The sequence below is a fragment of the Blennius ocellaris genome (genome assembly GCF_963422515.1).
Source record: "Blennius ocellaris genome assembly, chromosome: 23".
Lineage (NCBI taxonomy): Eukaryota > Metazoa > Chordata > Actinopteri > Blenniiformes > Blenniidae > Blennius > Blennius ocellaris.
In genome coordinates, this window is record NC_137672.1 from 18,691,042 (window position 1) to 18,713,400 (window position 22,359).

Consider the following 22,359-nt stretch of genomic DNA (forward strand, 5'->3'; position numbering starts at 1 on the left):
GTGTGTATTGTTCTATTTTGGGCCCGCGTTGCAGTCTGCCCAGAGCCTCAGGTGTTTGCTGAAATGATTCCCATTAGTCACGCACACACACACACACACACACACACACACACACACACACACACACACACACACACACACACACCTCCTTCCAGCCGTTACAATGCAGCGAATATTTGAAGGTGTGAAACCGGTTCCAGTCTGGGATTTCAGCAGTACTTTCGTTTCAAAGACACTTCAGACACCCCCCCCCTCCCCCCCCCCCAACACACACCCCCTCCACACCCCGCCCCCCGGTGACGTCATCGTTTTCCGCAAATGTGACGTTTTGAAGGGTTCATGTGATGGAAAATGTACTTTCTAAAAGTTTTCCCAGCAGTACTAGTCGTCCCCAGAAGTGAAGAAAGTGTGTCCTCTCTCTCTCTCTTTTAAAAAGTGTGTTGCTCCAACCAGCCAATCAGAAATCAAACCCTATATAGTGTCATCGGGGGTTTTAGCCAATCACAATCAAGGTAGGCTCCTCCCCCTTTTGACTCCTCCCACAATCAGGCAGCTCTGCTCTGGCACATGGCGCCACGAGAGGAAAGTACTTCCTCCATCTTCCTTGCTACTAGATTCGTAACGACATAAAGTCAAAGATTTCAACAAGTTCCGTCGTGTGCTCGGTGTCCAGTTAGCTAGCTAAACGACTTAACCTCGTGGTAACCCCTCCCCCCCCCCCCGCTCTTTTTAACAGGCTCCTCACACCGCCGCTCGCCGCTCGGAGAGATTAGAACCGAGCAGATTAAAACCTGGTCACGGGATAATCCCGGGTTGCCGTTTACACGGCGCCCCAAATCTGCCGAGTCATCAAGTGACACTGCCCAGACGTCAATTAAGTCCAGACCCTTTTCTTATGCAAGCCGGCAGATCCGGTTTAATCGAGCGGTGAATTAACAGACTGTGACTCGTCGCGGCAGAAGAAAGGACTTTTCTCTTCCGTCTGGCTTTGATGTTTAAAGGAGACGATAAATAAACCAGGAACTCGGATAAAGTGAGAGCTTCAGAGCTAAATAACGCTAATCAGGGCGAAACACACATGATGCCAGCAAGTGGACCTGAGTCTGGTCCCAAGACCACCACTTCAAGGTCTTGACCCTTTAAAGTCTTGGTTTTAGGATGGGCTGGTTGGACCTGACTCAGTCTCGGCTCCTGAAAGCCTCGGTCCCTCAACGTCTTGGTCTTGGACCCTAAACGTCTTGGTCTTGGACCCTCAACGTCTTGGTCTTGGACCCTTAACATCTTGGTCTTGGACCCTTAACATCTTGAGCTTGGACCCTAAACGTCTTGGTCTTGGACCCTTAACATCTTGGTCTTGGACCCTAAACGTCTTGAGCTTGGACCCTAAACGTCTTGGTCTTGGACCCTTAACGTCTTGGTCTTGGACCCTTAACGTCTTGGTCTTGGACCCTAAACGTCTTGAGCTTGGACCCTTAACGTATTGGTCTTGGACCCTTAACGTTTTGGACCCTAAACATCTTGGTCTTGGACCCTTAACGTCTTGGTCTTGGACCCTTAACGTCTTGGTCTTGGACCCTTAACGTCTTGGTCTTGGACCCTAAACGTCTTGAGCTTGGACCCTTAACGTATTGGTCTTGGACCCTTAACGTCTTGAACCCTTAACGTCTTGGTCTTGGACCCTAAATGTCTTGGTCTTGGACCCTAAACATCTTGGTCTTGGACCCTAAACATCATGGTCTTGGACCCTTAATGACTTGGTCTTAGACCCTAAACGTCTTGGACCCTAAACGTCTTGGTATGTTCTCATCTTGGTCTTGGACCCTTAACGTCTTGGAACCTTGACGTCTTGGTCTTGGACCCTAAACGTCTTGGTATGTTCTCATCTTGGTCTTGGACCCTTAACGTCTTGGACCCTTGACGTCTTGGTATGTTCTCATCTTGGTCTTGATTCGGTTTCTGATTCACTCAGAACATTTTTCTCTTGACGTTGGCAGAAGGAACTAAAACCAGTGGAGTCATTGAGGCTCAGATGTGGTTTAACTAAACTCCACCAGGCTGTGAAGACAAGAAATGTGTCCAGTCAGCGCTGCCTGGTGGAGTCGTGGTTCAAAGTTCTGCCTCACAAAGAGAAAAAAACAGGCAGATTTGAAGACGGACGTCAACACTCATGGTCAGTTTGGAAAAAAAATAAAATTCTAAAGTCTATAGAATCTACACAAATAAAAGCTGTATTTTCAAAACCTAAAGTCAAATAAGAACATTGAGAAAATCAGACACTTGGATGATCAGAATATTTCTAATCCGTCTCGAGTCACAGAGTTCCAGGAACCCAGCAGCTTTTCCCAGACCTCCAGGCCTCCAGGCCTCCAGGCCTCCAGGCCTCCAGACCTCCAGACCTCCAGGCCTCCAGACCCCCTGCTGCTCCGGCTCACCAGGTGGACGAGTGATTCATGTGTTCATGATGAACACATTCCGCCTGCGCACCACTGACCGAGTCAGCTGCTGCTGCTGCTGCTCTTATCTGGGTCACTGTGCCTCCCGACGGTCACGTGACTCTGCTGCTTCCAGAGCGGCCTGCCGCCCCCTAGCGGCACCGGCGAGAAGCGCACCTTTTATTTGGTTCTGCAACGTTTCTGACCAAAAAGGCCGTTTTCAGGATTTTCCACCACGTGAAATTAATTTACGAGCCACAAAACATGTTGATTATCTCATTTTTTAATATACATAAATATAAAGCGAGGTTGTACTTAAGTTCATTTAAGACATTTGAGCTATAAAAGCATTTTTTCCTCCAATTTCACCTTTTTTCTTTAATTAAATTTTTTTTTTCAATTTTTCCTTTATAGAATTAAAATTTTTCTTTGCCATTTTGATTGTTTTTTTAAAATCTTTTTTTCCCCTTTTAATTTAGTCTTTTAAATAATTTATCTTTTCCAGCTTTCAATTTTCTTTGTATATTACATGCAGTTTGAGTTTTAACTCGCTTTAATTGCCAGAAAACATGTTGATTCTCATTTTTTAATATACATATATATATAAAGTTCATTTAAGTAATTCAGTGTCGCTTAAGCTATAAAAACATTTTTCCCCCAATTTTGCCTTTTTCTTTAATAATTTCATTTTTTTTCTTTGTACAATTTACACTTTTCTTTGCTTTTCTATTAAATCATTAAAAACAATTTTTCACCCATTTTGATTCTTTTTTAATCTTTTAAATCATTTTTCTTTCCCAGCTTCCAATTTTCTTTGCTTTCTTTTATAATAATTTTTCCCTGAAAAAAAAAGCCATACTAACAATTTTAATTCGAGTTTATTCTTCCTGAATAGTTTGAAATATTTTGTTGTATTTTTAGCAAATCCATCCACTGAACATTACACGTGTAGATAAACGTACATATAAGTACATACTTACACATGAATAGTGTTTATTAGTGTATATTACATGTAGTTTGAGTTTTAACTTGCTTTAATTGTCGTATTTTTTTTGGTATTTCTACTCTGTCGCCTGGAGACGAGATGAGAAATGCAAATAAAACAAAAATGAAAAAAAAAAGTTTTATTGTGAAAGAATATGAACACTTCATGGAGAAGAGCTGAAGAGCCACATGGCGCGAGGTTTGAATTCGTTGCCGTTGCCGTAGCAACCTGTCACCACGCACATGGATATAGAAGCGTATTGGATTGTTTGTCTTTTTAAAAAACACAAACTACAAAATGCTGAAAATCATTTGAGTGGCAGAATCATTTCAAGGCATTACTTCATTTATTTACAAAAAACAAAAACAAAACAAAAAAAAAACCAGGAGAGAAAACAGGGAAAAGAAAACCCAGACCTAAAAAGTAGATTCTCATGTGACGACACGAGACGCGAGAACATTTGTTTGTTTGTTTTTAAAAAAGGAGCACAACAACATGACGTTCGATACGAAACACGAATCTTCTGCTCTAAAACTTGAACTCTTTGTATTTCTTGGCGCCGCCTCGCGTGTCCTGCGGCTGGGCCTTCCGCTTCTTTTGCTGTTTTGGTAAACAAGAGAGAAAAACAAACAAACAATAAAAGGTTAATGTTAAAAAAAAAAAAAAAAGTTGTAACTTCCTTTAGTTTACGAATAATTTCAGCTTTTACGTCGCATGTGGGGCTTTTAAAGTGAAAAGAATCTTTTGTATCGATTTATAACGGCTGTTCTGGTATTTGTGTTCGCCGATACATTTGTTTCAAGTTACCATGACAACGCTTCCGTTTTGCGTTTTCAGGAAAGTTTCAAAAAATACCCATTTTCACGGAAATGGTACAAACATTGAAAACTATGTAGTACCGTATTTTCCGCCCTATAAGGCACCTAAATACCTCAAATTTTCTTAAAAGCTGCCAGTGCGCCTTATATATGGACGATTGTTCTACTCCAGGCTGCTATTTGACAGCTGAACAACTAGAAGCTTTTATTTTGACAACTCTAACTTCCCAACCGGATCTTCAGAGCGGACGAGACTCCACACAACACCTTCATCACTCATGGTTGAACACCAACATTCTAACAAACCAAAATAAACTAGATGAAATAATGACTCCCTAAACTGGGGAACAAAAACACATAAACACAATCAACACACACACAAGCCCAACAACGACCCACAATAACCTCCAACAACACAAAACATGAATTTGTCGCTGCAAGGCATGATGGGACATCATGCCTTGCAGCGACGAATTCAAACTGAGCTCCTCAGTGCAGCCGATAGAAACTCCCATAATTCATTGCAGCTGTTTGTGGTGTTTTAAATGCAATTATTGGGGGTTCTATTTGGTTTGTGGTGTCGGTAATAATTGTGTTGTGTTGTGTTTTTGTTGCTTAGTTCATGTAGTTTAGTTTATTATTATTATTATTATTACCGGTAGTTGTAAGTTGTCAACCAGTAGTGAAGAAGGTTTTGTGTGTAGTGTGGTACTGGCATAGGCTGCAGGTAGGACTATTAAAATAAAGCATGTGTACCTCTCTGGGTGTTAGAAGCAATGGAAAATGTAACCTAATGGCTTTGAGCTATAAATGTTGCTGACCACAGGTCTGTTCCATGCGCCTTATAGGGCGGTGCGCCTTACATATGAACGAAGTTGTAAATTATGTCAATCAATGTAGGTGCGCCTTATAACCCAGTGCGCCTTATAGGGCAGAAAATACGGTATATGTAGAGTTTCTCTAGTTTCCACAGAGAGGGAGCGTTTTTTTTTGTTTTTTGTTTTAAAAATTGCATTTTCGAAAAGTTGTACTAGCATGGAGACGGATCAATTTTGAAAAGTTGCTATTCCATTTGCACGGAAATGGAGCATTATTGAAAAGTTGCGTTTTCCCCCATTTCCATGGGGATGACACATTTACGAAAAGTTGCGCTTCCAGGGGAAAAACTCAAGTTTCCACTGAGGCGGAGTGCTCTATAAAAGTTGTTTGTGTCCCGTTTCCATGGAGACGGGGCATTTTCGAAAAGTTGCACCTCTCCTATTTTCACGGAGAGTTTTTGAAAAGTTGTGCTTCCATGGAGAATTTTCAAAAAGTTACATTTTCTCGGCGATGGTGTGTTGTTTTTTTTTTTGTTTTTTTTAGAAAAGTACAGTCTCCACGGAGACGCATCATTTCAGGAACATTGAGTTTCCATGGAGACTCATACAAAAGTTACATTTGTCCCGTTTCCGTGGAGACGGAGCATTTTTTAAAAAGTTGCACCTCTCCTATTTTCACGGAGAGTTTTCGAAAAGTTGCGCCTTTCTTATTTTCACGGACAGTTTTGGAAAAGTTGCGCCTTTCTTATTTTCACGGAGAGTTTTGGAAAAGTTGTGCCTTTCTTATTTTCATGGAGAGTTTTCGAAAAGTTGCACTTCCACGGAGAATTTTCAAAAAGGTAGATTTTCTCAGCGATGGGGTGCTTTTTTTACATTTTTTTTTTTAGAAAAGTACAGTCTCCACGTAGACGCATCATTTTAGGAACGTTGCGTTTCCATGGAGACGACGCGTCTTACATCTCTCCCGTTTCCATGGAGACAAAGCATTTTTTGTATTTATTCTTTTTAAAGAAAACTTCAGTTTCCACGGACGGGAAGCGTTTTTACAAAAGCCGCCTCGCCCCCTCCCCCGTTTCCACGGAGACGAAGTCTCTCAAGATCCTGCGCTCCCGGCGGCTCTTCCGCGTCCGTTGCCACGACGACGGCGTACCTTCTGCTTGGCGGCGTGCTCGGCCACCATGTCGCTGAAGTCCTCCTTCTCCACCTGCGCCTGCTGCTCCCTCACGTGCTCCTCGTACTTCTGCGTCATGGCCATGGGGTCCAGCTCCAGCTCCTCCGGCGCCAGCGCCACCTCCACGCCCTGAGAGTCGTGGCCGCCGCCCGCCTTGCGGCTCGCCGCGGACTGGGGGGGGGGAGGGGAGAGAAAGGGGGCGGGGTTAGAGGTGAGGAGGCGGTCCTGACCGGCTCCCTCGAGCCGCCATCTTACCCCGGACATGTCGTAGATGTGAGTGGACGCCATCATGGCGGCGCCGACGGGGCCGGTGCGTCGCTCCGGGAGGACGGTGAACAACTGGGGCGTCTCGTTTCTGTCAACAAGAGAGAAAACAACAACAACAACAAAAATAAGAGACCAGTTTTACCTTGATTGGCTGAGGAGTCGGGTTTTTTTTTTTTCTTTTTCTAGACTTTTAAACTGAAATTCAGGAAAGATTCAAGTTCAACTTCATAAAATTTTCCTCTGATCAAAGTCTGGATCATTTAAAGGTCAATATCAGAGTTTCTGACGACATCAGGTGATTAAATTAGAATTTTAAAAAGAAAATAAAAAATAAAAAATGAGAAAAGAATAAAGAAAAAAGATCAAATCAGAAAAAGGAAAAGGGAAAAAAGAAGAAAAAGAGAAAAAGAAAAGAGGAAAGAACAAAATAAAAGAAAAAATGAAAAAGAATAAAGAAAGAAAGAAGAAAAAATTAGAAAAAGGAAATAAGTAAAGAAAAGAAAAAAGAAGAAAAGAAAAAAGAGAAGAAAAGAAAAGAAAAAAGGAGTAAAGGGAAGAAAAGAAAAGAAAAAAGATCAAAGATAAAATTTGAAAAAGGAAAAGGGAAAAAAAGAAAAGAAAAGAACAAAATAAAGAAAAGGAAAAAGGAAAAAGAAAAAAGGAAAAACTTGAAAAAGGAAAAGGGAAATAAGTAAAGAAAAGAAAAAAGGAGTAAAGGGAAGAAAAGAGAAGAAAAAAGATAAAAGATAAAATTTGAAAAAGGAAAAGGGAAAAAAGAAAAGTAAAAGAGGAAAGAAAAGAAAAAAGAAGAAGAGGAAAAAGAACGGAAAGAAAAGAAAAAAAGGAAGAAATAAGAAAATTAAAGAAGAAAAGGAGAACAGAGAAAAAAGAAGAAAAGACAAGAAAAAAAGGAGAAGAAAAGAAAAAAGTTAAAACAATAAAAAAGGTGATTAAATTCTCAATATTCTACCCGCAGTTCACCAACTGACCACTAGAGGAGCTCAAGTCAAGTTAATCCCAACCTGAGCTCAAACCACAACAATCCTTCAGTTCCAGAGGATTTTTGTTTTAAACAAACAACAAGAGGAAGCTGAAACATCTGGAAACCCCAGCAGTGGCCCCCCCCTCACCCGTCCATGGCCTCCTCGATCTTCTTCTTCCTCAGCTCGATCAGCTCCGGCGTCTCCATGCCGGCCGGCACCGAGGAGAAGCCCCCCGGGGTGATCAGCCCGCTGAAACACACAACGTCCCGTTAGCCTTCACAATAAAAGAACTCCGTTCCCCACATCCTCCAGGAAACCAAAACCAGCGTCTGGGTTCATTTCTTCAACTCGCAATTAAACCGAAACATCATTTTATTCCTTCTTTCTCCATTTCTGACATCATGGCTCATTATTTATTCATTTTTCACACAACAAATACCTTGTAGTATTGTTTTTTATATTATTTTTATAATGACTATTAATTTAATAATATTCTTTTTAATATGAAATTGTTATTGCGAATAGTATTGTTTTTAATATTTTTATTATTAATAGTAGTTTCAAATATTTTTAATCTAATAATATAGTTTTAAATATTGTAATTTTTGTATTGTAATATTGTAATTTTTATTATTAATAGTATTGTTTTTAATATTTGTATTATTATTAATATTAATATTATTAATTAATATTATTTTTATTATTATTAATCTAATATTGTTTTTAATACTTCAATTTTTATTATTAACATTGTTTTTTTAAATATTTGATTTCTTTTTGAGGGGATACGTCTCCCCTGTTTCAAAAAAGAAATGTCATCAATTTAAAAAACAAAACAGCAACAACTTCCTCTCGTCTTTTCCTCCTTCTCTTCCTCCGCTGGCGTTCATTGTTTATTCTACATCCTTGTTTGTTTAGGATTGTGAAAATACCAATAAAACAGACCGGAGAGAAAACACACATGCTCTAAAAACAACAATAAATATTATGACAAGGTGGAGAGGGAGAAAAGAGGCACAACAAGATGAGAGGAAGATGAAAGTACAAAACATCAAAGACAAAGGGGTTCAGTGGTCGTTTCTTTCTTCTCCTCAGTTTCAGCCTCGTTTTCCTCAAAACGCCGCCGCCTGGAGTCGTTTCGCCCGGCGAGGTTGAGACTTGAGCATTAAAAGGGTTAAAATCACCGCTGGAACGACGCGGCGGACGTTTTTCAACCTGCTTCTTTTCGCCTGAAAACAAAGTGAGACGACGGAATCGGTCCGACCTGTCGGCCGGCGTGAAGAATCCCGTCTCGTCCGGCTTCTCCTCGTCGCTCTCCTCCTCCTCCTCTTCCTCCGACGACTCCTCGTCCGACGGCTCCAGCTCCCCCCACGGCGTGTGGTCCACCTCCTCCTCCTCCGCTTTGGCCTGACACACACACACACACACACGGGATCACCACCCCTTCTTGTTCTAAAGTCTATAGAACCGTCTTCGTCTTCATCACTCTTCCTCACCTGGAAGTCTGCGGAGTTCGTCCCGAACACGTCGCCGTACAGCGGCTTGCCCATCTCGTCCACCGGAGGCTTTCCCCAACCGCCGGCGTGGTAACCAAACGTACAGTTCTGAGGAAGAGGAGGAGGAGGAGGAAGAAGAGGAGGAGGGGGAAGAGGAGGAGAAAGAGGGGGAGGAGGAAGAGGAGGAGGAAGATAAGAGAAGGAGGAAGATAAGAGGAGGAGGAAGAAGAGGAAGGGGAAGAGGGGGGAAGAGGAGGAAGAGGAAGGGGAGGAGGAGGAAGAGGAGGAAGAGGAAGGGGAGGAGGAAGAGGAAGGGGAGGAGAAAGAGGAAGGGGAGGAGGAGGAAGAGGAAGAGAGGGAGGAAGAGGAAGGGGAGGAGGAAGAGGAAGAGAGGGAGGAAGAGGAGGAAGAGGAAGGGGAAGAGGAAGAGGAAGAGGAGGAAGAAGAGGAAGAGGAAGGGGAAGAGGAGGAGGAAGAAGAAGAGGAGGACAGGGAAGACGAGGAGGAGGAAGAAGAGGAAGGGGAAGAGGAAGAAGAGGAAGAGGGGGAAGAGGAGGGGGAAGAGGAAGAGGAGCAGGAGGAGGAGGAGGAAGAGGAAGAGGAAGAGGAAGAGGAAGAGGAAGAGGAGGAAGAGGAGGAAGAAGAAGAGGAAGAGGAAGATGCTTCACTTCAAGTTCACACAAACAATAATTCCATTAAAAGGCTAATTAAAGAGCTTTTATCTCTTTGTGCCGATCAAAGTAGTGTTTGTCCGGCTTCCTTCATTTATTAGCTTGTATGAATGTATGTTGGCCACTTTGTCGCAAAAACTAATTGATCTGAGTTACATGAAAGGTTTTCAGGGATTCGTCTTCATACAAGGTCGAGATCTTTAAAAGAAAAAAGAAAAACAGTTTTTCCGTCATAACGCAGTCGGTTTTAATCTGATGCAGTGATGTCATCACCCTGGTTCGCGGTCGGAGGTCAAAGGTCAGGTGTGTGTGTGTGTGTGTGTGTGTGTGTGTGTGTACATCTGTGCTACCAGTGATACCATGAACCAATCCAAACAATTGAAGCGACGGTTCTAAACCGGGGCCACGTACCTCGGGGATGGGCGAGTTGAGTCCGGGGATCTTGAGGTTGGGGTATGACGGCGGCGGGCCGTACCGCTGCATGGCGATCAGCCAGGGCGGCGGCACCTTGTGGGCGTTCTGGGCGGGCGAGAGAGAGAGAGGCGGCGACACGGCGAGATCAGCTTTACAAAACCGCCACAACTTCCCTGTTAAGTCCGTCGTGTTGAGTTGAAGCAGGCGAGTCGTTACAGAGTTTACATCTAGAAAAGTCGTGTTTTGTGAACAGCCATCTTTGTTTTTGTTGATAGCAGCGTTGCTATAAACGTGACGCAAGAGGATTTAATCCCGGATTATCATCGTTACTTATTTACATATTCCTTCAAAAAAAAACCTCCTTTCCCACCAGATCCGGGCGTCGTTCATACGTGGTACCAATTCCAAGCGGTTCCCGCCACAATAAAAGCTGTGCACTTGTTTCCCGGTCACGTCGTCTACATTTTTTTTAGGCTCACATTTAACAACCAGTTGAAAACGGATCTACATGCTGACCAGCGTTGCCAGATAATGTAATATCCCCCAATCAGGGAGCCAAACTTCTTACCTTTCAACTATTTTGTGCCTTTGTGACACGTTCTTTATGACACATAAAAGCTTTCTTAATAGGTTTTTAACATGATTTCTACACGGGCTGAGATCAGGGTGGCTTTAATTAAGGTTGGAGACGTCGAGCCCCATCTGGCAATCCGACTATCCGGCGTAACAAAGATAACGGGGGAGGGCGACGTTAAAAAAAAAAAAACCCGGTCGCCGACGTGACGTTTTCTGCCCGACGACCAGCTGCTGTCACATCGTCTGCAATAATTTTAGTCTGCGGTTTAAACAAAATTAAGGAAAAACGGCGGATATTATTTAATATTCTGACATTTTGACTGTCGTTTATATGCATGACTTAATAATGCATCTTAAATGTAAGTTATATATATATATATATATACTTATATATAAAAAAAAATTACTTTTCCTTTACATCTTACGGATCGTATTCAAATCTCCAACAACCACGTCAGTAATTTTGTGTTTATATGCATGACTTAATAATGCATCTTAAATTTAACAACAAAAGAGGCTAAAAAAAAAAAAAAAAAAAAAAAAAAAAAAAATATATATATATATATATAAAATTACTCTTCCTTTATATCTCACAGATCCTATTCAAATCTCCAACAACCACGTGAGTAATTTTGTGTTTAAAAAAATTTTTTTTTTTTTTGGGAACTTTTATTATATTTCAGGACCAGAAATCTCGTGACGGTCCTAAAACAAAAAAAAGAAAAGTTTTCCCAGGGACTTACGGGGCCGACCGGCATCCCCAGGGCGATGCGCAGCTCGTCGGACAGATCGCCAGGCTTCTTCTCTTTCAGCCGGGTTTCAAACTCCTTCCCCTGCAGGCGCACAGAACAGACGTGTTGGACGGAATGAAAAAAAAAGGGAGGGGTGGGGGGGTGGGGTACTACCTCGTAGTACAGGTCTCCGTGGATGGTGAGCTTGGGTTTGATCTGCCACTTGAAGAAGGCGTCGTGGAGCTTCTGGTAGTCGATGTCGATCTTCCCCATCTTGGGACGGACCTTCTCCCTCATTTTGGTCTTCATCGTTTTGGCGTCTTCCTGCAGACGGTAAAGTGAAGAAGAAGAATGGATTTGGCGCGAAGAGGAAGTGGCTCCGCCCCCAAAATAAAAGAACTCTGTTCACCAGATCCTCCAGGAAACTAAAACCAGCGTCTGGGTTCATTTCTTCAACTCTCAACTAAACCGAAACATCATTTTTTAGTCTTTTTTCCCCCATTTGTGTCATCCTGCTTCTTCACCCGACATCATGGCCCATTATTTACTTTATTTATGTAATTTTTTCTCACACAACAAACACCTTGTTCAGATTAAAACTCTATTTTAAGACGGGCAGCAGAACTTTAAGGTTCCAGACGAAACAGGCAAGAAAAATGTCAATATATGAAAAAGAATCTGCAAATTTCCTTCAAAAAAGGGAAAAAAAAAAGTATCTTTTCTGTTTTGTTTCCCACGTTTGAAATAAACTTTTTCTTTTATTCATTTAAATCTGATTCTCCCTCGACGTCGTTCAATGAAAAACGTTGCGGCGTATTGTTTTTAATATTACTTTTATAATTATTATTTTAAAAGTATTATTTTTAATATTATAATTTTTATTATTCATTTATTAACAGTATTTTTTGTTTTTTATTATTAATAGTATTGTTTTTTTAGATTATTTTTATTATTAATGTATTATAAGCATTGTTTTTAAAAATAATTTTTATTATTATTAATAGTAGTTTTTACTATTAATAGCATTGTTTTTAATATAATTTATATTATTATTAATAGTAGTTTTTATTATTAATAGCATTATTTTTAATATAATTTGTATTATTATTAATAGTAGTTTTTACTATTAATAGCATTGTTTTTAATATAATTTGTATTATTATTAATAGTAGTTTTTATTATTAATAGCATTGTTTTTAATATAATTTGTATTATTATTAATAGTAGTTTTTATTATTAATAGCATTGTTTTTAATATAATTTGTATTATTATTAATAGTAGTTTTTACTATTAATAGCATTGTTTTTAATATAATTTGTATTATTATTAATAGTAGTTTTTATTATTAATAGCATTGTTTTTAATATAATTTGTATTATTATTAATAGTAGTTTTTATTATTAATAGCATTGTTTTTAATATAATTTGTATTATTATTAATAGTAGTTTTTACTATTAATAGCATTGTTTTTAATATAATTTGTATTATTATTAATAGTAGTTTTTATTATTAATAGCATTGTTTTTAATATAATGTGTATTATTATTAATAGTAGTTTTTATTATTAATAGCATTGTTTTTAATATAATTTTCCAGACAAAACAGGCAAGAAAAATGTCAATATATGAAAAAATGTATCTGCAAATTTCCTTAAAAAAAGAACATTATTATGACTATGATTATGATTATGATGGTCTGAATTTGTGTGCACCTTCTCCTGCAGCGCCTCCCTCATCTCCTGGATGCCCGTCCTCTTGATGAACTCCGGCAGCTCGAAGGGCGGCTTCTCGATGCCCCTCTTGCCCTGCAGGTACTTCCTCTTGAAGCACCCCAGTGGCGCGGCACCGGCACCGTGTTCCTGGTGGCCTTCAGGTGCACCAGCAGCTTGGGCTCCTGCGCCGTCACGTCGTGCATCTCCACCACATCTGGACGGGCGACCAGCTGTGGCGAGAGAGAGAGAGAGAGAGGGAAGAACAACCTAAATATGGCTCCGCAGCTCATTTAAACCGTTTATACGTGGTGTGTGTTCTGATCCATAACGGCGGAGGTGTGATGTAGCAGCCAGCTGGGATCCAGATGTGGTTCAAATTCTGTCCCAACGACATGGAAGGAGAATCTAAAATGCTAAAAATGGCCGTTTTCCGCATTAGAAGGGCCGAACGAATGAATCTGTGAATGTATTTACGAGGTGGGAACGACTAACGACCCTTATTATGGCCTTGTCTAATAAATTAATAAATAAAAGTTACCCAAAGTTTTTAGTTAAAATTGAATTTAAATGCTGAAAATGGCAGTTTTTAGTATAAAAATGGCCGACATCGCCAAACAAACGGTCATTTTTTGGTATTTAGTATTATTAGTTCTAATAAATAGTCTTTTATAACAATAATAATTAATAATAATAATCTGTATAGTTTTGGTGCATTTAAAGATGCTTTACATAAAGAAAAATAAAATGAAGAGTTTAAGGAACAGCAAGTTTAGATTTTCAATTTTTTTAATCTGCCTGTGTCGCAAATTACATTTATTACATTGTAATACTTGTCAGTATACGTGTATTTAAGTGTATGTTTGACTTGTAACATGAAAAGAGCCCTTAAAAAAATACAATATATACATAATAATTAATAATAATAACAACTTGATCGAACATGTGTATTTAAGTGTATGTTTGAGTAAAAAAAACAACCTTAAATAATAAAAAAGGCATATTTTTATAATATTTTATTAATATAAGAATTAATGATAATAATAAAAATAATAAAAATAAATGAATAAAAAATTCAATGTACTTGATTGAACATGTGTATTTAAGTGTATGTTTGACTTAAAAAAAAAAACTTAAATAATTAAAAAAGGCCCATTTTTATTCTATTATATTTGATATAAGAAGCAGAATTATTATTAATAATAACAATAAAAATTTAAATTTAAATTTAAAATTTAAAATTTAAAATTTAAAATTTAAAATTTAAAAATTTAAAATTTAAAAATAAAAATATGTAGTGTTTTTGTGGCTTCACCTGTTTGAGCTCCGCCACCGTCAGTCTGTTCATCCTGCGCAGCTTCTTCTTGGACAGTTTGGGATGATCGGATCTGAGGTCCTGAACACGACAAGGCAGGTTTCAACACGCCATCAAACACCTCCTCTCCCCCCCCCCCCCCCCCCCCTTCTCTCCCCCTCCTCACATCGTCGCTGTCGTCACTGTCCTTCCTCTCCTCCTCGAACCCCTTCTTCCGCAGCACCGCCGTCTCCTGCTTCTCCGCCTTCTCCGGCTCCTTCTCTTTCTCCTTCTTCACGTCGTCCGTCAACTGCAGAGAAAAACAAACATTTAAAGTCCCAGTGAAATGAAGGTTCCACCTCCAGAACCCTCTGGTGTCTCTTCTAGGGACATTTTTCCTGCTAACTGGCTGAAGGGTAAAATGTTAAAACACGGCAATCTGCGAGAAAATAGCCGATAAACGGCGCCATTTCCTCTGCTGGGCGGAGCTTCTGACAATAACAGAGTGACATCACGAGTTGTGCACACGCCCAAGTTGTGTTTACATTATGGAGGATCAGAGTTTTGACCACGAAGAGGCTGAATTTAACCAGATTTCATCATCGTCGTCATTGATCGTCTACTAGCCGCCCGAGCTAGCACCTCCCGCTAGCCGCGCGAGCTAACAGCTAGCGGCTCCCGCCGCCCGTGCTCCTTTCCTCCTCTCTCTGGTTTCTTCCAGGCTCAATCTTTCATCAAGGCTCATAAAACGCCGACTAGAACTTCAAAACTCTGTAAAAACTTGGATATTTAAGAGGAAACAAGCCGATATAAACACAACAGATGGAGATCTGCACAAATCGTGATGTCACACATAGGCTCCGCCCACAAAGGAGGATTCCCCCGAGATTCAAAATTCAAATAACTTTGTTATGCGACAACAGTGGAGGGGCAGAGTCGGAGGAACCTTACAAGTAGAACCCCAACTGTCGTTTTTTGCAAAGTCATGTTTTACATTTCACCGGGACTTTAAATTAAAAAAAGAAAGAAAAGAGGGATGGAGGAAGAGAAGGTTGGGAGTCTGACGCCACCTTGAAGGCCTCGAAGATCCTCTTGAAGAAGATGAAGTTTGGGTCGTAGATCTCCGGCTCCTCCGTCACGTACTCGATCTCCACCTCCGGCTCCTTCTCCTTCTCTTTCTCTTTATCCTTCTCTTTCTCCTTGTCCTTGTCTTTGTCCTTGTCTTTCTCCTTCTCCTTCTCCTTCTCGCCGCCCTCCTTCTTCTGCTGCTCCGCCGCCTGCTGCTCCTTCTTCTCCAGCGCCCGCTTCTTCTTGCTCTTCTTCTTGCGGTTCCTGCGCTTCTTGTTTTTCTGGAGGGAAACAAACAAAAAGAAAAAAGATTCAAGACGAGACGGAAGACGAGACGAGGACGATACGATATTGGAGGCGAAGACTCACGTCTCTTTTCGACGCCTGGCCGTCGTCGTCCTCCGTCTCCGACATGACGGCCGCCGACGAGTCCATGTCGGCGCCGTCGTCTCCGTCCTCGTCTGAAAACGACGGACAGTTAAAACGTCTCACCTGGACACTATTGTGACATCATCAACTGTCTCACCTGGACACTACTGTGACATCATCAACCGTCTCACCTGGAGACTACTGTGACATCATCAACCGTCTCACCTGGAGACTACTGTGACATCATCAACCGTCTCTCCTGGACACTACTGTGACATCATCAACCGTCTCTCCTGGACACTACTGTGACATCATCGAATGTCTCACCTGGAGACTACTGTGACATCATCAACCGTCTCACAGACCGCGAGACAGAACACCTACACTTTACACCAGCGGTGTGCGACAAGCCTTTTATTTTGACACTCCCAACAGGAACACCATGGCAGGAGCACGCGACACACAAAACCCTCTTCACCCCTGGTTGTCACCGAGCGTCTCCATGGTAACAGACTTTGATCTCCGTGACCCGCCTCTCTCATCCACTCTATATGGGACATTTCGCGATTTATTCAGCAACGGTTTCACGTCAACGTCCCAAAATCCAATCCAGCAGCCCTTTAATGACGACGGATCATCCCTGAACGTTTCACGTAATCCAGGTCAGTCGTTCTTGAGAATCGTTAGTAGTATAATAATAACAGTAGTTCTTCCTCCTCATGTTATTTCATCAGAACATAACTTGTTTTTTTCACGTTCTACACGGACCTGCGGGGTCAGTGAGCTGCTCCTGCCGGATCTCCTTCAGCTGGAGGATCTTCTCCAGGGCCTGAGGGATCTTCGGTCCGCTGAGGCTCATCTCCTCCGTCTGCCACAGCTAAAACAGTAAATAGAGAGATAATTACTTTATTCATCCCCGAAGGGAAATTGTCTTGTTGCAGCAATCTGGTACATACGGATATTATAAAATACGATAGAATAGAAATAAAAGTAAAAATATGTGGGTATAAGACATAAAGTAAAACACAGAACGGAACATGGACACTTAGAAATCAGCAGGAGTTCAAAGCAAGATAAATAAATAGTAAGGTGCAGTGGCAGAACCATTAGAAGTAGGCATTATATAATAATAATAACAATAATACAGATAATAATGTGTAATAGTGTATAATACTCGTGTATAGTACTACTAATAATGATAGCAATAACATAACTATAACAACAATATATATATATCATTAATAATAATAATACCAATAGTAATAGTGTACTTGCACATGTATAAATATATGTACATGTACATGCAATATGCCATATGAAATATATGATATAAGTATCAAATAAATAAATAAAGGTAGTCAATCGGGACACAAGCGTAACTCTGAACCGTCACCACGGCGACGCTTTTCCACTCGTCTATCTAACAAATGCTCACAGAAGTTATTACAAAACGCATCCGCGTCATATAATAATGTCATAAATGTTTGTTTTCATCTATAATAATCACATAATAATGCAGATTGCATGTTTACGTCGCGCAAAATCTCAGCGCACTCATACCTTTTGTGGCAGTAACAATTAATTACTTTAGCTTTTGGTTTTTTTAATAAACCCTAATTAAACTGGAAAGCTGAATGTTAATCGGATGGTAAAATGTTTTTTCTAATTAAGGCACCAATTGTGATGATTTATTACATAATTATCACGTTTTCAAAACACAAAATAAAGTGCGCATATTTTGTAATAATGTTGCAATATGTAACAAGTGATTACAAATTGTGGCGAAGTTGATTATATAACGCATTAAAAATGTGATTAAAAATGCAGCAGATTATTACATATTGAGTTCCAGTTAAAATGTGTTGCGTTATTATATATTACACTGTTATAATGTCACTGTATTACACTGTTATTACACAGCCAGTGTGACGTCCTGCTGCTCTCCCACTTTCTAGAATCTATAGAAAGAACTTCTAGACTGTAGAATCTCTCCTCTCACTGCTGCACAGGAGCCCCGAGGACACGGAACATCTGAACATCAGCGATGTCGGGATTAATAATCCGCCGCTGGAGGAAAGTGAAGGAAGTGGCGCCGACCTCTCTGTTGTCTTCCCCCGGAGGGGGGGGCACCCTCTGCTTCTGGGTGGGCAGCATGGTGACGCCGGGGGGGAGGGGGCCGCGGGGATCCAGACCTGCAGCGCCAAGACAAGGTTTAGACCCAGAGAGAAACTTCAAAGCCGAGTTCAAAGTAAGAAAAGACGAGCGGATCTCAAATATGCAGAAAAAACAGTCAACGCAAGAAGAAGACAATTACCGACACGTAAAACTATTGGCACAGAGAAGCCATGGGAACATCACAGCAGGGGGGTCAAACATGTGGCCCGGGGGCCAGAAGCGGCCCACCAGAGGATCTAATCCGGCCGCCATGGGATTTATAAAAAATAAAAGTATAAATATGAAAACTGACAGAGGCGAATCTAAAAACACTCGATTGGCAAAAATGACATTCAAAACCACCCTTGGTCAGAATTTATTAACGCGTCTGTGGAGGTTACATGACGCAATGCCTTTCACAATAAAACGACGAGTCCAACTTATGTGAAGTGATACTTTAGACACGTGAACTCAAAACAATTTCCAGATGATGACAACTTGTTTTAATCCAGATTCAGGTGACTGAGGGTTTTTTTTTTTTTTTTTGGCAAATATTTGATTTCCTTTACTATGTATATTTCAGAATAAAATGGCAAATTCTTGCCGTTCCAAAAGGATCAAAAGAAGGAAAGACTTTGAATTTGTCCATATCTGCAGTTTAACATGTTATATTTGACTCGCTGGGCCTCCAGAGGTCAGAGGTCAGATCAGGTTGATGTGGCCCCTCAACTGAAATCAGTTTGACCCCCTGCATTAGAGTGTTTATAAAACCCGGATGAGCAGAATAGACGAGAGAGAAAGAGAGAAACGTCTCGGTGGAGGACGAGGAGGAGCTCTTGCCTCTGATCAGGGTGGCGGTGGGCAGCGACCTGGACTGCATCTTCACCATCTCCTGCTGGCGCTCCTGCTCCATCAGCACCGCCGCCTGTCGAGGCAGAAACCAAAAAATCGAACATACGAGAGGAGAAAGGACCGAGACGAACACAATCTCTCCGTCACGGAATCGTCGTTTCTAACTGAATCGGCGAGAGAAACGGTGAAACATCCTCACCCTCTTCTGCTGCTCCAGGAGATCCTGCTCGTCCATCACGTGGGCGTCGCCCTGCGGAGCCCAAACAAACCAGCCAGTGACCAGACGGACCCACAAAAATCAAACTTCCTCATCGGTTCTCCCCCCTCCTCCTCCTCCTCCTCCCCCTTCCTCCTCCTCCCCCTACCTGCTTGGCCCTCTCCTCCTGCTGCAGCACCATGGCGGCTCTCTGCTGGACCATCTTCAGGTGATCCTCCTGGGTCATGCCCGGGGGGGGCAGGCCCGGCGGCTCCATGCCCATGTGCATGCCCGGAGGCGGCGGCGGCCCGCCCGGCATCATGCTCATGGCCTGGAGCATCCCCATGCCGGGGGGCATGGGGGGCATGGGCATGGGGGGCATGATGGACATCTGAGGACGGGGAAAACACAAGAGTTCAATGATCAAATCCTCCACCGATCCTCCAATCAGGTTCTTGTTTATGTTTGAATATGAGTGAAGAGTTCAGTGGACGAAATCTATTAAGTTGTTAATCAGATTATGTGAGAAAACACAGTAAGAGTAAAAAATTATAAAGGGAAAATCAGGCTGAAGTCACTTGTTTTTATTTCAACACTGTCCAAGTAAAGGTTAATTTTTGTTTAAGTACCGTATTTTCCCTACTATAAGGCGCATGGAATACACCAGTGGTCATAACCTTTATAGCTCAAAGCCATTAAGTTACATTTTCCACTGATTCTAACACCCAGAGAGGTGCACACACTTTATTTTGATAGTCCAACCTGCAGCCTATGCCAGGAGGACACTACACACAAAACCTTCTTCACTGCTGGTTGACAACTTGACAACTACCGGTAATAAACTAAACTACATGAACTAAGCAACAAAAACACAACACAACACAATTATTCCCGACACCACAAACCAAATAGAACCCCCAATAATTGCATTTAAAACACCACAAACAGCTGCAATGAATTATGGGAGTTTCTATCGGCTGCACTGAGGAGCTCAGGATGAATTTGTCGCTGCAAGGCATGATTTCCCATCATGCCTTGCAGCGACAAATTCGTGTTTTGTGTTGTTGGAGGTTATTGTGGGTTGTTGTTGGGCTTGGTGTTGTGTTGATTGTGTTGATGTGTTGTTGTTCCCCAGTTTAGGGAGTCATTATTTCATCTAGTTTATTTTGGTTTGTTAGAATGTTGGTGTGCAACCATGAGTGATGAAGGTGTTGTGTGGAGTGTCGTCCGCTCTGAAGATCTGGTTGTCAAAATAAAAGCTTCTGGTTGTTCAGCTGTCAAATAGCAGTCTGGAGTAGAGTGATTCTTCCATATATAAGGTGCACCGGGTTATAAGGCGCACTGGCAGCTTCTGAGAAAATTTGAGGTATTTAGGTGCGCTTATAGTACGGAAAATACGGTAAGTAACTTTGACAGACATTCACTCACACGGGTGTTTTATCCACATTTCATCACTCTGCGTTAATATTTCTGCAGCTGCAACTAACCCTAACACTATTTTATCCTACTTAACATTAATGGTTACCAAAGTCTACACTGACGCCGACACCTATGTGACGGCAGATTTTCTGTATCCTGTGTGCTTTGTTTCTAGAGAAGCGTTAAAGTGGAACCATCATACTTTAACATTTCGACAGTGTTTACCTGAGAGCCCATCGATTTATCATCACTGGGTTTACTGAGGAGAATTCCAGTCTGTAAAAAGGAAACGTGCGTCGGTAACAACGGCACAGAGGAAACAGACGGAACCCAAAATATTCAACAAATACACACAGTGATGTTGTTGAACCGTTTTCTTTTAGTGCATTTACTTGATTTCTTTACAAAGTTATGTTGAATGATTTGTATCTGAACTTTGCTATAGAAAGAAATTCGCCTTGCCTGTGCGCAAAAGCCAAAGGTTGCAGGAAATAATCACTGGACAAGCAAATGCTGTATAAATCCTACAAAGTTCAACTTTAAATCTGCATTATTCCAGCAGATTTTTGTAAATTTCTGACCACTTTGACAAACCCTACGCCACAATATGTGAGTTAATGTTCACCTGCATCATGTAGCCCTTCAGCCTATCGATCAGCTCCTCTCTGGGGCCTGAAGAAACGAATAAAAAAAACAAGAATTAATGTAAAAAGTTGTCAGATCGTATCCGGTGTCATTCAAACGATGAAGCACACAAAGTTAGCTCCTCTGCTAACTTCCGACGACGCAGGACGAGGCGCTAGCGGAGGGAATAACACAGATATGTCAAGTTAAGAGTTGACTAAACTGCATTTTAATTGCTAAAATGTTGAGATTTTGCTCTTTTGGTGCTTTAATGAGATGTAAAACAAGGTAAACACGCTGCAGGCCTAGCTTCGCGCGACTAGCCTCCGTTAGCATTTAGCTCGCCGCCGTTGGCTGAACACAGCCGTCTTTCACGACTCCTCTCCCGCCTTTCCTCACCCATGTTGGGCGCCCCCATCTCCGCCAGCTTGGACTGGAGCTCCGGGTTGCTCCATGTGTTCAGGGCCGCGATGGCGCTGCCTAAATCGGCCGGTAGATTGTCGGTGCCCGGCGGTCCGTCCGCTGCCATGTTGCGTTTCTCTGAATGGAAAAGCGGAGGGAGGGGGGAAGCGGTGCATGATGGGAAGAAGTGGCGCGCAGTGCCTTCTGGGATATGCAGTTCATTTAATCAAAAAAAGCCGTGAATTTTAGCCTCTAGAGGTCAGTGCTTCACTTTCAAGTCCACAAATCACCTATAGAATAACTTTAATATTAATATAAAGCAATTTATGGAACAATTATATCAACCGCATCACTTCCACACTTGTTATAAAAAATACGAAATATAAAAAAAAGTATGCATCAACTCAAATCTAACTTGTGAACATTTATTACATACTTGTGGACTAGAATTTAAAATATTGCAATAAATAAGTGTAGGTTTCCTTCCACACTCTAAAACCACACATACATACATACATGCATTTGACTGAATTAATAAGTATGATTGAGAATTGTATTATAATTAATTATATTTAATAATGACTAACTAACTAACAAAATTAATATCTAAAAAAGTAATTCAAGTGAAGGAATATTTATATTGCAGCTGGTTATATTCAATAATAATTCGCAAAATATAGATGAATAATGATAAATGAATGAATGGATAAATTTAAAAATTTAAAAATTTAAAAATAAAAAAATTTAAAAATAAAAAAATTAAGAAATTTAAAATTTAAAAATTTTTAAAAATTACAAATTACAAAACTACAACATTTTTTACTTTTAAATCAAAAAATTATTATTTTTTTTAAAATAAATATCATTGCGAATTATATTATAGTTATTTTCAACAAAAAATATATTAAA

The 22,359-nt window shown here is 40.9% G+C and overlaps 2 protein-coding genes across 2 annotated transcripts in view; both read right to left on the minus strand.

The window, feature by feature from the left end:
- The window catches only part of pacs1 (phosphofurin acidic cluster sorting protein 1), a gene marked incomplete at its 5' end in the record, with an annotated part of 25,813 nt that extends 24,532 nt beyond the window's left edge, over positions 1 to 1,281 (minus strand). Inside the window, 1 exon segment of the mRNA XM_080519017.1 lies at positions 1,079 to 1,281. Coding sequence (XP_080375143.1) covers positions 1,079 to 1,281 — 203 coding nt within the window.
- Positions 1,282 to 3,518: 2,237 nt separating this feature from the next.
- On the minus strand, positions 3,519 to 21,583 carry sf3b2 (splicing factor 3b, subunit 2). The gene is given in 23 exon segments (XM_080519473.1): positions 3,519 to 4,017; positions 6,204 to 6,395; positions 6,480 to 6,579; positions 7,622 to 7,723; positions 8,739 to 8,881; positions 8,971 to 9,078; positions 10,053 to 10,160; positions 11,375 to 11,464; positions 11,537 to 11,686; positions 13,076 to 13,192; positions 13,195 to 13,305; positions 14,388 to 14,468; positions 14,554 to 14,676; positions 15,437 to 15,715; positions 15,804 to 15,895; positions 16,572 to 16,680; positions 17,901 to 17,995; positions 18,798 to 18,882; positions 19,009 to 19,059; positions 19,175 to 19,396; positions 20,650 to 20,700; positions 21,050 to 21,096; positions 21,448 to 21,583. Coding segments are annotated over 23 exon segments (2,658 nt in total). The 5' UTR covers positions 21,578 to 21,583; the 3' UTR covers positions 3,519 to 3,945.
- Between the last annotated feature and the right edge of the window lie 776 nt (positions 21,584 to 22,359).